The sequence below is a fragment of the Leptonychotes weddellii genome, chromosome 1 (assembly GCF_054177405.1).
Source record: "Leptonychotes weddellii isolate Sample4059 chromosome 1, ASM5417740v2, whole genome shotgun sequence".
Lineage (NCBI taxonomy): Eukaryota > Metazoa > Chordata > Mammalia > Carnivora > Phocidae > Leptonychotes > Leptonychotes weddellii.
In genome coordinates this window covers 13273082-13288013 of record NC_138369.1, presented here as the reverse complement: position 1 = coordinate 13288013, position 14932 = coordinate 13273082, and the positions used below count along the sequence as shown (strand labels likewise).

The following is a 14932-nucleotide window of genomic DNA, read 5'->3' as shown; positions in this document are numbered from 1 at the left end:
CCACGACAGCATCCTGTCCAGCAGCCTCTGCAGGAGTGACTTTTGCAAAACATCCTGAAACAAAACAATGAACCGTAAAACATTGGTCACTATCACAAGGTGAGGCAGTTCGTCTCCAGATGGCAGCCCAAAAGACCAGCAACACGGGAACAATAACCCGAGAGGTAGACAGGTGCATGATCAAAGCCCTGATTGGGGCACACCTTAGTGGCCAGTCCGCAGGAGTCCACACTCAGGATGCTCAAGATAGTTCCTTGAAAGAGCTTATAAAACCCCCTAGATTTGAATGCCAAAATGGCAACCCTCTCGAGTCCCCTCCCTCTCCAAGAGCCTTGTGCTATCGCTCAATAAACTTTGCTTTGCTACCCACCACTCTTCATCTGGTCTACCTCTTCATTCTTCAAAGTGCCATGACCAAGAACCTTGGGCACTAAGGGAACAAAAATCCTGTAGTAGCAAAGGATGGGAAAATATTCCATCTTAACCCCAATCAAAGAAAGCCGAATGGTTGTAGTAAAGTCAGACAAGGTAGATTTCAAAGGCAAGAACATTACCAAAGAGAAAGAGGGTCGTTTTGCAATAAGGGGATCAATTTATCAAGAGGATATAACAATCCTAAACACTTGTATAAAAACAGAGCTTCAAAATACACGGAGTGAAATGAGACAGAGCTGTAAGGAGAAATAGACAAATCCGCAGTTACAGCTGAAGATTTCAACACCCACATTTCAGGCAAGACATCAGTCAGGCCATGGAACACTCGAACAACTCTACTGACCACCCGCTTCAGTCTGATGGAGGTCAGGGACTCTCCAACAGCCCTCTCCTCTTAGTGTCCATGGTAAAAGTAACAAGGAGAAACCCAAGGCACAGGGAATCTGCCAACTCACCCAGAGCGCAGGGGCTGGGCCGTTCCCTGGCATTCTGCCTCTGCTACATTCAATCCTGGACTAAGTGGCCGAGTGCAGGACGCAGGGGAACTGACCTTAGGCATGTTTTCCTGTCCCAGCCTCGGAACCACCTAATGAACTGGGACTGTCTTCTCCATCTGGTGCAGGGACTAGATGGAGTAGTGGGTAAGATCAGAGACCCTCCAGAGAGGGGCATGCATTTCAAATGGGAAGAGGGGGAGAAGGATAAATAAGTTCGAGTCTCACTGTCCCACCAGCTAGAAAGCTTATTTCCTGCAGTCTTTTGCTAAGTGCAGAGATGGACACTGTGCCCATATATTTTCATGTTTTAACGAACTGCAGTTTGTTTCGGAGCTGATTTGCTCACCCCTCAGCGTGCCCTCACTTTCTGCATCCTCTTCAAGCAGTTCCACTGTACTGGAGACCTTCTGTGTAATCCCTGGGGGACACACATATGCAGAGCGAGGGCAGCATGCTGAGTGGCCTGGCCTGGGGAAGGGAGAGGGCAGGGACCACAGAAATGACCGACCGTCCGTCCCCCTCAGCTTCTCGGACAGTCCCTGGGGGACACTCCCTAACACGACCCTCCAGCAGCCAGGACAGCCTGCTTCTCCTCGCCTGGGGCCAGGAATATGGCCGAGCAGTTCTCCACGTGTAGAAGAGGCCGGTTCCCTCTAGGGCTCAGGAGGGCATTTGGAAGGCAGCTGTGAGTTTCAGTGGTGTGAACTGGTGCATATCATCAGCCCAGCAAGCATGTACCGGCGGCAGCCTGGAGTCACGGCCCCTGCCATCGGGCCAGCACACAGTTGTCCCACCATCCCAGCTGTGCCCTTTGCAGACAGCCGAGCTGTTCCATGAGGGGACAGAGGACCCAGAGGGGCCCGTCCCTCACTGGCTCCCCGAAGTGGAGGCCGTGTGTGAGAGTGGTGAGCTGCCACTGTTCTCAACCCCAGTTTGCCCAGCGCGTTACTCTCTGCAGGGGGCAGACGGGCGTGCGGGCCCCAGCAGGGATTCGCAGCAGAGGGGTGACGGCCTCCCTCAGAGAACCCCGCGGAGCATCCTGTGTCTTCACTCAAACAAGCACTGAGCATCGGTCACTGTCTCCTTGGCTTGGCTGCTTTTCACAGACACATCTGAGGACCTGCTTGCCCAATTTAGTGCAACCCTCAAGCCCTAGAAACAGTGACAGAGAGGAGAGATTTTTCCATTTATAAAGATATGAATCAAAGTGTCCATTTGTTAAGGTGGAAGAATGTTTAAAATTACTGTCTACTAGAGGTGGTGCAGGAACATATGCAAGAAAAATGGAAATAATTACGTCCTCTAAGATGCCCATCTGGCATTCTTCGGGGAAAATCAGTTTTGTTCTAAAAAAAAAAAAAAAACCAAAACCAAAACCAAAAAGACAAGCGTGGTAAATGCTGTGTCCATGTGCGTTCATGGTGGGGATGTTGATGGTGGGGAGGTTGTGTGTGGGGGGGGTGGGATATATGGGAATTCTACTTCCTGCTTAATTTTGCTGTGAACCTAAAACTGCCCTAAAAATGAGGTCTATTTTTATTTTTTTTTAAAAGACTATTTATTTGAGAGAGAGTGCACACGTGCATGAGGGGGGAGGGGCAGAAGGAGAGGGAGAATCTCAAGCTGACTCCGACTGGGGGGCTGGATCTCACCACCCTGAGATCCTGATCTGAGCCGACATCAAGAGGCAGATGCTTAACCGCCTGAGCCACCCAGGCGCCCCCAAGATAAAGTCTATTTTTAAAAACTAATTTAAAAAAAGGTAGAAAAGGCGCCACATACTTTCTCAGAGCACTTCTTCCCAGTCGGTATTCCTCGGATTCCCGGTAGTAGGTCTGCTTGCGGATCTCGCGCTCCCAGAAGCGCTTGAGCTCGTGACAGGTGTTCCCGCAGAAGACCTCCCGGCGGACGTACTGATTGTTCATCCCCTGGAAAAGGAGATGTCCGTCGAACCCCGTGGAACACGCTCCCTCAGACCCTGGAGGGTACAGACTCTGCGAACCCAGCCCCTGCCATGCATTTGAGGCGAGCCCTGGCCAGCCGCTGAGCCTCACCCGGGGGATGACGTCACGGTCTCCCCGCCTGTTGCCAGGATACAGTGACGCCAATGCAGACGCTCCCTCGGAGCTCAGCGTGGTGTAGGGGCAGCCGGCAAATACCTCTGGCCTGCCTTCCTCCCCCCTTTCTCCCATCTGAGAAGCATCGGCCTTCTCAACTTTCCATCAGTAGGTGTTGCCCGCCAGGCATTGGGTGCGCGGGCCGTTTCGTTATCCCTGCATCCCCGTGAGTGGGCGCTCCCGTCCTCATTTTAGGGGTGAGACGTGTGAGGAGTTGCAGAACCTGCCTGTGGTCCCGCGATGCAGAAGGCAGACCGCATACTTCTGAATGTTTTCGAGCCCTTCGCTGAAGGGGTTTGTCACACAAAGTGGTCCCCGTGTCTGACGCACGGGGAGCAGGCCGCTTTGGGGTGCGCGCGTGAGTGCATGCGCTTTGTAGGGGGCTCTACCTGTCAGACACTCAAGAATGCTCGCTGTTTTACACGAAGAAACTGCGCAACTTCCAGACCTCAGTGGGTCCAGCGGACAGGCCAGAAGCAGGGACTGGAGGGGCGAGGGGTGCAGGGGGAGGAGCAGTGGGTTATTGGAAATGTCCGGGGACAGGCTGTGACCAGGCGGCAGAGGCCAGGTTAATGGAAAGTGGACGGGTTCACAGGGCATCTTGGGGGTGGCCAACTCCACCCGCCAAATGCGGGGGCGGGGGTGCCGATGGAGACTTCAGTGCCTGTGCACAGATGGGAAACAGCAGAGGAGGGGGCTCTGGGGAGGGGCCCTGAGCAGTGCTGGGCAGGTTGAGCTGCCTGGATGCTAACGTCCGGGGGGGTGGGGTGGGGGTTGGGGGGGTGAGGGAATACTTGGGGGACATCTTGGCCCAGGGTCTGGCGCTCAGTGTGCAGGTCTGGACCACAGCTCCCTAGCAGAGATCACTGGGGGTTGCTGGGGCGGGGTGGAAGGAGAGAGGATGTCAAGCCAGACCTTCACTCTGGACGTGTTTGTCCATTTACTTGACACACCTTCTGCTTGTCAATAAATTCTCCAGGACTCCAGTTTCTCAGCTTTAACATTTCTCTGAAGGGGCGCCTGGGTGGCTCAGTCGGTTAAGCGTCTGCCTTCCGCTCAGGTCATGATCCCAGGGTCCTGGGATGGAGCCCGGCACCCAGCTCCCTGCTCAGCGGGGAGCCTGCTTCTCCCTCTCCCTCTCCCTCTGCCTCTCCCCCCAGCTTGTGCTCTTTCTCTCTTACTCACTCTCTCTCAAGTAACTAAATAAAATCTTTAAAAAAAATTTCTCTGAAGATGAAATTTGATCATGAATGTGAAACTATTTAGCAATGTATAAATTTCTGAATAAATATAACTTTGTGTAGTTTGTAAACCTCAAATTGTACAGGGCATAATACTATAATTAACAGTGAGTAGTAATAACCTCCCCCAACTTTCTATAGAGATGAAATAATTCCACTTCTCTTTCCTTCTGGCTCAGTGGCTGTTGACCTTGGCTGCCCACTGGAATCTCTTGGGGTGCTTTGCGAAAACCGGATGCCTGGGCTTCATCCCCAGGGAGTCTGATTTTAGCAGGCTGCGGTGTGGCCCGGTCATCCGGGTTTTTGAAAGCTCCCCCTGTGTAGCCAAGGTGAGAACTGCCATCTTGGATCGTGTCCTCTCATGCGGTGGTCACGTCTGTGTCCAGTGTTGGTTCTGAGGAAGCTGAGGGGATGAGGGCTGGACATAGAGGCCTAGTGATGTCATGGTCACAGCCATCTTTGGAAAGTAGGCACTATTTTCCCATTTTGCAGGTAAGAAAACTGAGGCTTGGAGGTAGCAGTTTGACTTGATCAAAGTCATTTAGATGGTAAGCGGGGCCGCTGTCACTCTCAGGGCCCAGGCTCCATCCCCTGCCCCTAACTGTTCCCTGCGGAGGAGAAGAGTGACTTTCTTACCTGCTGGAAGTGCTCAGTGATCTCGTACATTCCTGGCAAAATAGCAGAGAGCTCACTGACTGTAGCCAGCCCCCCAGCCCAGAGCAGAATTTTTCAGAAACGAGGATATTCCCTGTTTTATTTCAATGTCCTAAGTGTTTCGCAGTTCTCAATAAATATCTGTTAAATTGAATAACTCCCCCCTCCTGCCACCCAGTTATCTTTATCCGGAAGGGCTGGCCTGGGAGTGGTGGTGGTCCCTTTGCAAGGCTTCAGGCGTTGAGGGAAAGTGTGTAGGGACGTGGGAGGGGCACTCCCACGTCACCTTGCCTGTCCACTGGCCCTGAAGGACCTGGCCAGTGCAGGACGCTGTCGCGCATGTTTCGGGGAAGCGTGGGTGTGCAAAGGAAAGAACTCTCTGATCCTGATCATTTTGAGTTCATATGAAGTTTCTGCCTTCATTCAGGGGTGAGTCACTCAGGGGAGAAACTTCATTCAGGGAAGAGTCACTCTGGGGAGGTAAATGCTCATTAGATTTTTTTTTCCCCACAAAATTTGGAGGGCTCATTTTTACTCTGAAGTTTTTTTTGGTTTGTTTTTGTTTTTGTTTTACTTATTTAGGAAAATAGAAGCCTGAGCCTGAACATGAACTGTGTCCAATTTTGGGGCACTTTACAACGGCTCGCCCGGATGCACTAGCTGTGTTCGGGTCCGGGGGCTGCCCGAGCTGCAGACTTAGGAACCAGGGTGAGAGAATTGCTGAAAACAAGGGAGGCCGCCCACCAAGCGCACGATCACCTTGAGGCCAGACTGGTGGAATGCGGGCAGCAAGCTGTAGAAACCCATCACACTCCACCTGTTCCATGCCCCTTTTGGGCTGAGCTTCTGGGGCTCCAGGCCAGGCGAGTCACCAAGAGCTGAGGAGGTTAAGGCAGAATCACAGACCCAACGCATCACAGGGGAGTGAAACACTTGTGCCCGGTAGGGACCCGGGCCGCAGGCACCACAGAGTCCATTCCTGTCCTATCCTTGAGCATCAGAACACATTTTCTTGGATCCTGCTGGCCAGAGGAAAGAAGAGTTTGGGCCAAATTGGGCCCGTTTGCAGCCCTATACCTCTCTTACAGATGTATTCCCACCATGTGCCTCTTTAATGTGTTCTGCCCCTCAGTTCTGTCATCTGTGAAATGGGATTGCTATGAAGATTAAATCAGATCATGTTCACGAAAATGCTTAATGCAAACGTGTGTCGGGCATCATGCTGTGTGCTGGATGCTGGTGAACCCAGTCCTGTGCTTTTCTCAGACTGTTGTCTAGCATAGGGACATCATTAGCCGCAGCTAATAGAGTATAATTGACAACCCTAAATTAAGTGTTGCTTTTCCTTATTTGTACATAATTTTGAATGTTTGGCTTCTCGAGTCTGTGGTTGAGATTCATTTAGCTTTGTCCCTGGTCTGTCGGGCGCTGTTTAGGAACACTTAGATGACAAGGCAGAAGTTTTTCAGGTTTTGAGATTGGACGATGTCCCATATAGGATCATGCTCAGTGGAGCATTTGATAAAAGCTTCTGATCGGGGTCATTCTTTTTTTTAAGATTTTATTTATTTATTTGACAGAGAGACACAGCGAGAGAGGGAACACAAGCAGGGGGAGTGGGAGAGAGAGAGAAGCAGGCTTCCCGCGGAGCAAGGAGCCTGATGCGGGGCTCGATCCCAGGACCCTGGGATCATGACCTGAGCCGAAGGCAGACACTTAACGACTGAGCCACCCAGGCGCCCCCCCCCTTTTTTTTTTAAGGATTTATTTATTTGAGAGAGAGAGACAGAGAGAGAGAGAGAGCGCACGTGGGGGGGGGCAGAGTGAGAGGGAGAGAGAATCTTAAGCAGATGCTGCACTGCGCATGGAGCCTGGCATGGTGCTCGATCCCACAGCCCATGAGATCAGCACCTGAGCTGAAACCGAAAATCGGACACTCAACAGACTGAGCCACCCAGGCGCCCCTGATTGATGCCATTCTTATGTCCTTTTGCCTCTGACACCTCAGAGATGAGCCTCACCACGCCCATTCATTGGGAGGTGCCCACACGGGTAAGAAGGAAGATGCGTGTTTTCCCAAGGGGGTGTGGAGTTCCCACTGGGGTGAAGACTGGTGTCTGCCCCCACCCCCATCTGCACTGTGTTCTTTTACAACCTGGAAAATGCCAGTGGCACAATGGTGAAAACAAGCAAGATCTACTCTAAGAAAAAATGCATTTTGCTGTTTGACAAATTACCTCATCCTCTTCCCAACTTGTTCTAGTCATTGTCCCCAGTATGACCAGAGAGCAGCTGCTGTCCCCAGTTGTGTAGCATTGAGGAAACAAAATTAATGACAACTTTTAGGAAAACATAAAAGTAAAAGAGGAAAGAGGGAGTTAAAGATATCTGGGACTCCTAGGGGTGCTTGGGTGGCTCAGTAGGTTAAGCAGCTGACTCTTGGTTTTGGTCCAGGTCATGATCTCAAGGTTGTGGGATCAAGCCCCACATCAGAGTCTGCGCTCAGCTCGAAGTCTGCTTGAGATTCTCTCTCTCCCTCTCCCTCTGCCCCTCCCCTCCTGCATTCTCTCTCTCTCTCAAATAAATAAATTTTTTTAAAGATTTTATTTATTGGGCGCCTGGGTGGCTCAGTTGGTTAAGTGACTGCCTTTGGCTCAGGTCATGATCCTGGAGTCCCTGGATTGAGTCCCACATTGGGCTCCCGGCTCGGCAGGAAGTCTGCTTCTCCCTCTGACCCTCCCCCCTCTCATGTGCTCTCTCTCATTCTCTCTCTCTCAAATAAATAAAATCTTTAAAAAAAAAGATTTTATTTATTTATTTGAGAGAAAGAGAGACAGAGAGCATGAGAGAGAGCATGAGCAGGGGGGAGGGGCAAAGGGAGAGGGAGAGGCAGATTCCTCACTGAGCAGGGAGACCGATGCGGGGCTCAATCCCAGGACCCTGAGATCATGACCTGAGCCGAAGGCAGAGGCTTAACCATCTGAGGCATCCAGGCGCCCCTAAAATAAATAAAATTTAAAAAAAGATACATGGGACTCCTAAGCCCCCAACCCCCAAGGGCTGATACCAGGCTAATAATACAGGGTCCCCCTCAGGTGATTCAGGTGTAACAGGGAATGAGCTGGGCAGACTCATCACACAGCACTACCTGTGACAGGAACTGGAATGGGGGGTGGGACACAAGAAAAGAGTCACCTGACCTGGTCTGAGGGGTTCAGTCACCTGACCTGGTCTCAGGGGAAGGGACCTGCAGGATGAGTGGGTGGGAGCACCCTGGGCACAGGAAGCAGAGACACCGCAGGGGCCTGTGATAAGAGCCCTGCAAAAGCGGGGGTGGGGCGGCCTGGGGTGGGGGCGGGGGAGGGGACTGGCTGCCAAGGGGCACTGGGACTTTCTAGGTTCATGGAAATGTTCTACATCCGGTTTCGAGAGACGGTTTGCCAAAACGAATCTAACTGTACACTGAAATCGGGTGAATTTTATTCATGTACGTGATATCTCAATAAAAGCAGAGAAGAACTGTCTTATGTCTTTGGGCTAGAGAGAGATTCATCCAAGTTCCCTGGTTCTAAGCTCTCGGGAGACTCTGCCAGCGCCTCAGGGTGGGGGTTATCCCATTCCTCTGCAGGTAACAGGTGTTTCTGTGAGCATTGGTGTTTCGGGTTCCTGGCTTCTAAAATGAAGACAATTACTTTACTTTGCAGAAACGTGACAAGGAAGATGTCAATAGTTGGAATGGCCTTTGGAAACACAGGGGATTGCCCTTGACAAACAAATGGCTCTCTTCTCTCCATCCCTTCGACCAAGAACACCAGCCACTGGTGCCCTCCCATCGAGAGAATCCATAGCGCTACATCGGGCCCAACACCACCCGCTGGGAAAAGCCATAACTTCCGTGACAATGAGGAACTTAACTTCACAAAATCAGTTCGTGCTTAAAGAGAAAGGCAGTACGGACCACCTGCACAGCGGGTCAGTTAGACAGACTGGGTTGAACTTTGACCATCTGTGAGGCTTCTGTGCTGCACGAAGGGCCAACTAATGGTAGTGAGTCCACTAAAACAGGCACACTTGTCCCCCCTGAGCCCTGATGCTGGGCAAACCATCTAATTTTCCAGCTCTCAGGCTACTCAGAGGATTAAACCCAAATTGAGGAATGTGAGCTCTTTTTTTTTAAAGAATTTTGGCTTAGACTGACCATTCTTGTGACGCTCGGCTGGAGCGAGCCAACCCTACATGCCACCAGCCTTGCACATCCAACACCTCATAAAAGCAGCTATTTTGCGATGATTTTCCACAACGTTCCAAAAAGCTTCGTGGAGATCATGGCTTGAAATAGAACAGAGGGTTCCGGTTCCAGATAAATGGAGGAAGCACACTCTACCCCGTCTCTCCAAAGAAGGCAGCTCCAAAGACTGGACCAAGGCACAGGGCGGCTGATTGAGGACTCCAAAAAAGTAAACAGTCACAGGGGGGTTGGAGAAGATCAGAATCCCTATCGCCACTGAATGGTGGTGCCGAGTTTCCCATTTTTACTCTGGGATCCCCAGTTCAGACTCAAGGCAGTGGGGGACCCAGAAGCATCACGCAGCCAGAGAGAGCTCCATGTCCCCTGACTTCTAGGGAGAAAGGAGAGTCGTAATGCTTAGGGAACGAGGAAAATCATGTGATTTTTCTTTCTCTAGTGCCTCTGGTCTCTAGGAAGTTCGGACGTGCGGGAGGCTCCGCAATGGAATTGACCCCATGGCAGTAGCCAGGCTGCAGAGATGCAAAATTTTTCTTCTTCAGTGGCCCTTGCCCTTGACCCCAGATGTGAACGCAGCACTGGAAGCACTCAGCAGACCAGGTAACCAAAGCCCTGGCTTCTGGCCAAAGGACTGCAAAGGGGAGTCCAGGGGACTGGAAATTACCAGGGATAGATACTACGAAAGGGGCGGACCTTGGGACTGAGACCCCTAGAAGTTGCTTACAGATGCCTAAGCTGTCCTCTGAGCTGCACGTGCGTGGACCTGACCCAGACAGGGAGAGAGCAGAGAGAAAATCAGCACAGATTTAGAAAAAAATTGAACAAAATCACCAGCCAGCTAGATCAAAGTGTAATTTATAAATCTCTCCACCCAATGATGGCAGAATATAGATTCTTTTCTAGTGCACGTGAAGCATACCACGGAAAAAATTCCTGGAACTAATTCCTAGCAAGGGTGCAGGATATGAGATCACTGCATAAAAATTAGTATAAGGTAGCAATGAACAACTGGAAACTGAGATTAAAAACACAGCACCATTTACAATAACTCCCCCAAATGAAATACTTAGATACATAGGTAACACAACATACAAAATATGTTTGCTAAAAACTGCAAAGTGCCAAAGAATGAAATAAAAGAAAAATTCAGCAAATGGAGAGACATATCATGTTAATGGATCGGAAGACTCAACATGGCAGGGACAACGGTTCTCTTAAAAGAAAGGTGTAGATTTGTCACAACTGTAATAAAAGCCCAACCTGAATGTTTTGTAGATAAAGACAAACTGATTCTAAAATGTATATGGAAATGCAAAAGGTCTAGAGTAACTGAGCAGTTTTGAAAATGAAGAATAAAGTTGAAGGAATCACACTACCTAATTGTAAGACTTAATACAAAGCTATCATGTGGTGTTGGCAAAAGGTGTTAGCAAAAGTCATCGGAACAACAGGACACCAATAGGCCAAAAACAACAACAAAAAACCCCACCCCTAACTAAACCCCAGAACTTATTAATTCAAAATGGATCATAGATCTCATATAAAATCTAAAACTGTAAAACTTCCAGCAGAAAACATAGGAGAATTTTTTTGAGGCTTGGGGGTAGGCAGAGTTTTTAGCTATGACATCAAAAGCACCATCTATAAAAGAAAAATGGACAAATTGGGTTTCATCAAAATTAAAAAAAAAATTGTTCTGCAAAGACACTGTGAAGGGAATGAAACACAAGATACGAACTGAGAAAAATAGATTTACAAATCACAGAGATGACAAAGGGTTTGTACCCAGAATATATAAATAACTCTCGAAATTCAACAACATGAAAGAAAACAACCAATGAAAAGATGGGCAATAAATACGCTTTAGCAGACACTTCATCAAAGAGGATGCAAAAATATCAGATAAGTATATTAAAAGACGTTAAACATCATTAACCACCAGGGAAATGCAAATCCAAACTAGGTAGAGATACCAGCACACCCCTATAAGAATGGCCCAGATAAAAATCACTGGCAATATCAAGTGCTAGAGAGGATGGGTGTGGAGCAATTGGAAGGCTCATACTCTGCTGCTGGGGATGCCACGTGATACAGGTATTATCCCAGAAACCAGTTTGGTAGTTTCTTACAAAGTTAAACATAGACGGCAATCCCACTCCCAGGTATTTAGCCTAGAGAAAGGCAAGCTCGTGTTCTAGCAAAAACCTGTGCACCTGCGTAGACAGTTGTATTTGTAACTGCGAAAAAGTGGAAACAGCCTAATAGTCCTTCAGTGAATGAATGGATAAGAACTGGCAAACATCCACACCATGGAATACTGTGGGGCAATAAAAAGGAAGAAGCTATTGATACATTTAGTAACCTGGATGAATCTCAAAGGCATCATGCTGAGTGGAAGGAGCCAGACTCAACAGCCTATATTCTCTATGATTCCATTTATATGACATTCTTGAAAAGACAAAACTATAATTGCCTGGGGTTAGTGGAAGGAGGTGAGGACAACCACAGAGGCATGGCATGAGGGAACTTTGGGGGCCAATGGAATTGTTCTGTATCCTGATTGTGATGGTAACTACAGAGAGCTGTACGTTTGATAAATTCATAGAACCCAGCATGCGCACGAGAGTCATTTTTTTTGCTGTATGTTAAGATAAAAATAAAAATTTTAAAATAGGACAGAATTGTCTTTAGTAAAACGTATCTTGATTTTTTGCTGATTTGATAAGATTCAGTCACTGATTATTTAAAGATTATTTTCTGCCCCCAAAACACCACTGAACCCTGATACTCAATTGTCCCATGAGCCAGCTACATGGGCATCACCTAGAGATTATTGCAAACACAGAATTTATCAAGCCCAGCATCTGAATCATAAGCTGCATTTTAACCTAATCCCTAGATGATTCACATGCGTACTAAAGTTTAAGAAGTTCTGCTTTAGAATTGAGTACAGGCTCTTGAGCATCAGCCTCCTGAGAAGCCCTCCATGGCTGATCATCTCTGTTTAAACATTACCTGGAATTATTGGTTCTGGGGCTTTGTAGCATCTCTTCCTCAATAGGCATTGTTTTTCTTTCTAGTATTTCATCGTATCAGAGTCGTGTTAAGTGAACCCTGGCACTTATTTCTGGATTTCTCACAGAGGTTAGCTCGTTTTGAATGCATCATTTAAATATATATATATATAATATAACTGGAAGGCAGTCACCAGTGGCCAGGTCCTGCTCCCCCTGGGGGGAGACCAAACAGACCGTAAAAGGTCGTCACCAAGCTCCATGAGTGGATTAGCAGCTCCGATATATATATGTATGTACGTTTGATAAATTCAAACATACATATATATATATGATATGGAAAAGCCCCATTAAGATTTCTAAGTCATTCCCAAGCAGATGTGAGGTAGGGGGTTCATAGGGAAAGATGCATCCCAGGGACTGAAAATGACAGGCTCTTACAAGGACTATATCCATTCCACTTGCCCCGAGAAGGGCAAGATAAACATACATCCCAGGCACACTCAAGTTCAACATCCTGTACCTTTGAGATGAATCTGCTGCTGTCTTGATCAGGTAGAAAGGAGGGCGAGTGCTGCAGCTCTGGGGGTTACAGAGGCCACCGTCTGGTACTGAAACCCTTTATATGCAGAGCGGAGGAGTTACAGAAAGGCCTCAACCTTTCAAGGTTACATGCACCAAATTAGTAACAGAGTCACCGAGGTCTCATTCCAGGGACACGGTGGCCTCCTTCCTGGTGAAAAATAGCCTTTATCCCCTGCTCCCCCTACCCACCCCAGGGCAGGCGAGCTTCTGCTCTGGCAGGCCCTGCAGGGACCATGACTTGGCTGGAAGCAGAGTTATGGTTCGGAACATGTTCTGGATTATCTGGGAGCTCAAACCTGCCGTGCATCAGGCAAAGCCGCCCTCCACCCCTCGGGGGGTAAAAGAGCCTGGGATGGCGTGACAAGTCACACTTAGAGGTCACTTTACAGGATGACTTAGGGAGGCGTGTTGTCCTTCGGAGCTGCTAATCCACTCATGGAGCTTGGTGACGACCTTGTACGGTCTGTTTGGTCTCCCCCCAGGGGGAGCAGGACCTGGCCACTAGTGACTGCCTTCCAGTAAAGGGCACCACACTGGGACGGGCTTCTCCGTTGAAAGGGACCTTCACGCCATCTCAAGTGGTGTCCTTGCATGAAACATCTGGAATGGTCCCTGCCTGAGAACGGGGTCAGGTTGCTATCCAGCTCCGCTAGGTCACTAAGAAGCACGCTTATAACTCAGTAACCCGAGTCACAGTGTCGGAGCTCAGCCCTTCATTGTGGATCTTCCGAAAGTGAAGCCAGGTGGGATCGCTGACTTTGAATCTGCGAGCTATTTCAGGAAGTCTTTCCCTCCTCCCGTGGATGCCCGGTTGGAGCAGCTGAGAGGCAGCTGAAGCTTCTCGTGGGGGGAGAGGGAGGGAGACCTGGAAGCCCCCCTTCAAAGCACCATGTCTTCACAACGTCACCAAGAGCAACACTGACGTCACCAAAGCATATTTAAAGATAAAATCCCCATTTTACTTTTCGTGTGTTTCTGCTGGTAAGTGTAAAATGCAAGTGGAGAGGTAGGATAACAAGGCTAGTAAAATATTTCCACTGCACGTTTTTTAATATCCTCTTTCCCCTTTACAAAAAAAAAAAAAAAATCCACAGTGGAACTGAATATTAAGTAAAAGATTATCTCGAAGAATTTTTTTGTTTTGTTTGGTTTTCCACTGCTGAATGCTGACAAAGCCTTTCTGGTTATATGGGGTTCCTCAAATTTTATTGAAGCCATTAGCACGTCCTTTAAGAAAAAACTTATTAAGCGTCTGAGTGTTGCTGCCCCCATCCCTGGGCTCACAGCAATCTGAAAACCGATTTAATCCCCTAGCATGGAATTTGGATGTGTCCATAATTTGTTTACTTCAAAGAAACAGACATTTGTGATTTTTCCCAATTCAACCAAATTATGAATTGACAACCTTCTGAATTTCCAGGCTTTCGTTCTGTGTTTGTAATTTATATAATGGGCAGACTCCTCCTAGAGGGGGTCCTTCCCAGTCAGATTCTTCATCAAGTGAAACCAGGCATCTTGTTGAGAATGAGGGTGTGCCCAGGATCCATGCCATGTACAAACTTTCTCTGGGAAGTTTAAGACTTCAGAGACAGGAAGAAACTTGTCTTTGGTGGGGAGAGGGGAGGCTGATTCTGGCCACGTGTGCATTTGGAGCCAAGGTCACTCACTTGGACCTGTTGCTGACGTATTTTCTTATGTTTTAGGGTTTATGGTCATGTGGGAAAGAAAGAGAGATATTTAGGGCCAGGTCCTTGCTGCTCTAATACCAGTATTATTCATATTATAGGCTAAGAAGTATTTGAAGTTGTTTTTAACAGAACTCACAGCATAGAAGGGGTCTGGGGACAACAGGGCACAATTATTTTCCCAATTTAGCATGCTTCTATTTTTTTTTTTAATTTTTGCAAAATTTTGCATTTGTCACTTTGAGGCTTAATTTCAAATTGTTCCGATTAATTGGAGTTATTCATCCCCTGGCAATGGGCTCCTACTGAATTACAGGGATTCTCTTGGAGGTGGGGGCTGGGAGGAAGGAAGTGGCCTGGCGCCTTGCTCCAACCTCGTTCTGGCCGATGGACAGTCCTTGTCTGATGCCTACACCCAAGTAGAACAGAGCCCCTTTGTGGCTTCCTGGACAGGGGAT

The 14932-nt window shown here is 48.5% G+C and overlaps 1 protein-coding gene across 2 annotated transcripts in view; it reads right to left on the bottom strand.

Moving 5' to 3' along the window:
• FAM240A (family with sequence similarity 240 member A) overlaps positions 1–12955 on the bottom strand; it is a 16040-nt gene extending 3085 nt beyond the window's left edge. Inside the window, exons 1-2 of one of the 2 annotated variants that reach the window (XM_081803004.1) lie at positions 12728–12955; positions 2715–2860 (exon numbers count right to left, since the gene is read on the bottom strand). In XM_081803004.1, the coding sequence (XP_081659130.1) occupies positions 2715–2857 (143 nt within the window). In that variant the 5' untranslated portion in view covers positions 2858–2860; positions 12728–12955. Of the gene's footprint in view, positions 1–2714; positions 3462–12727 lie in introns of those variants that run through there. The other variant, XM_081802999.1, reaches the window with a different exon arrangement.
• Positions 12956–14932: the final 1977 nt, after the last annotated feature.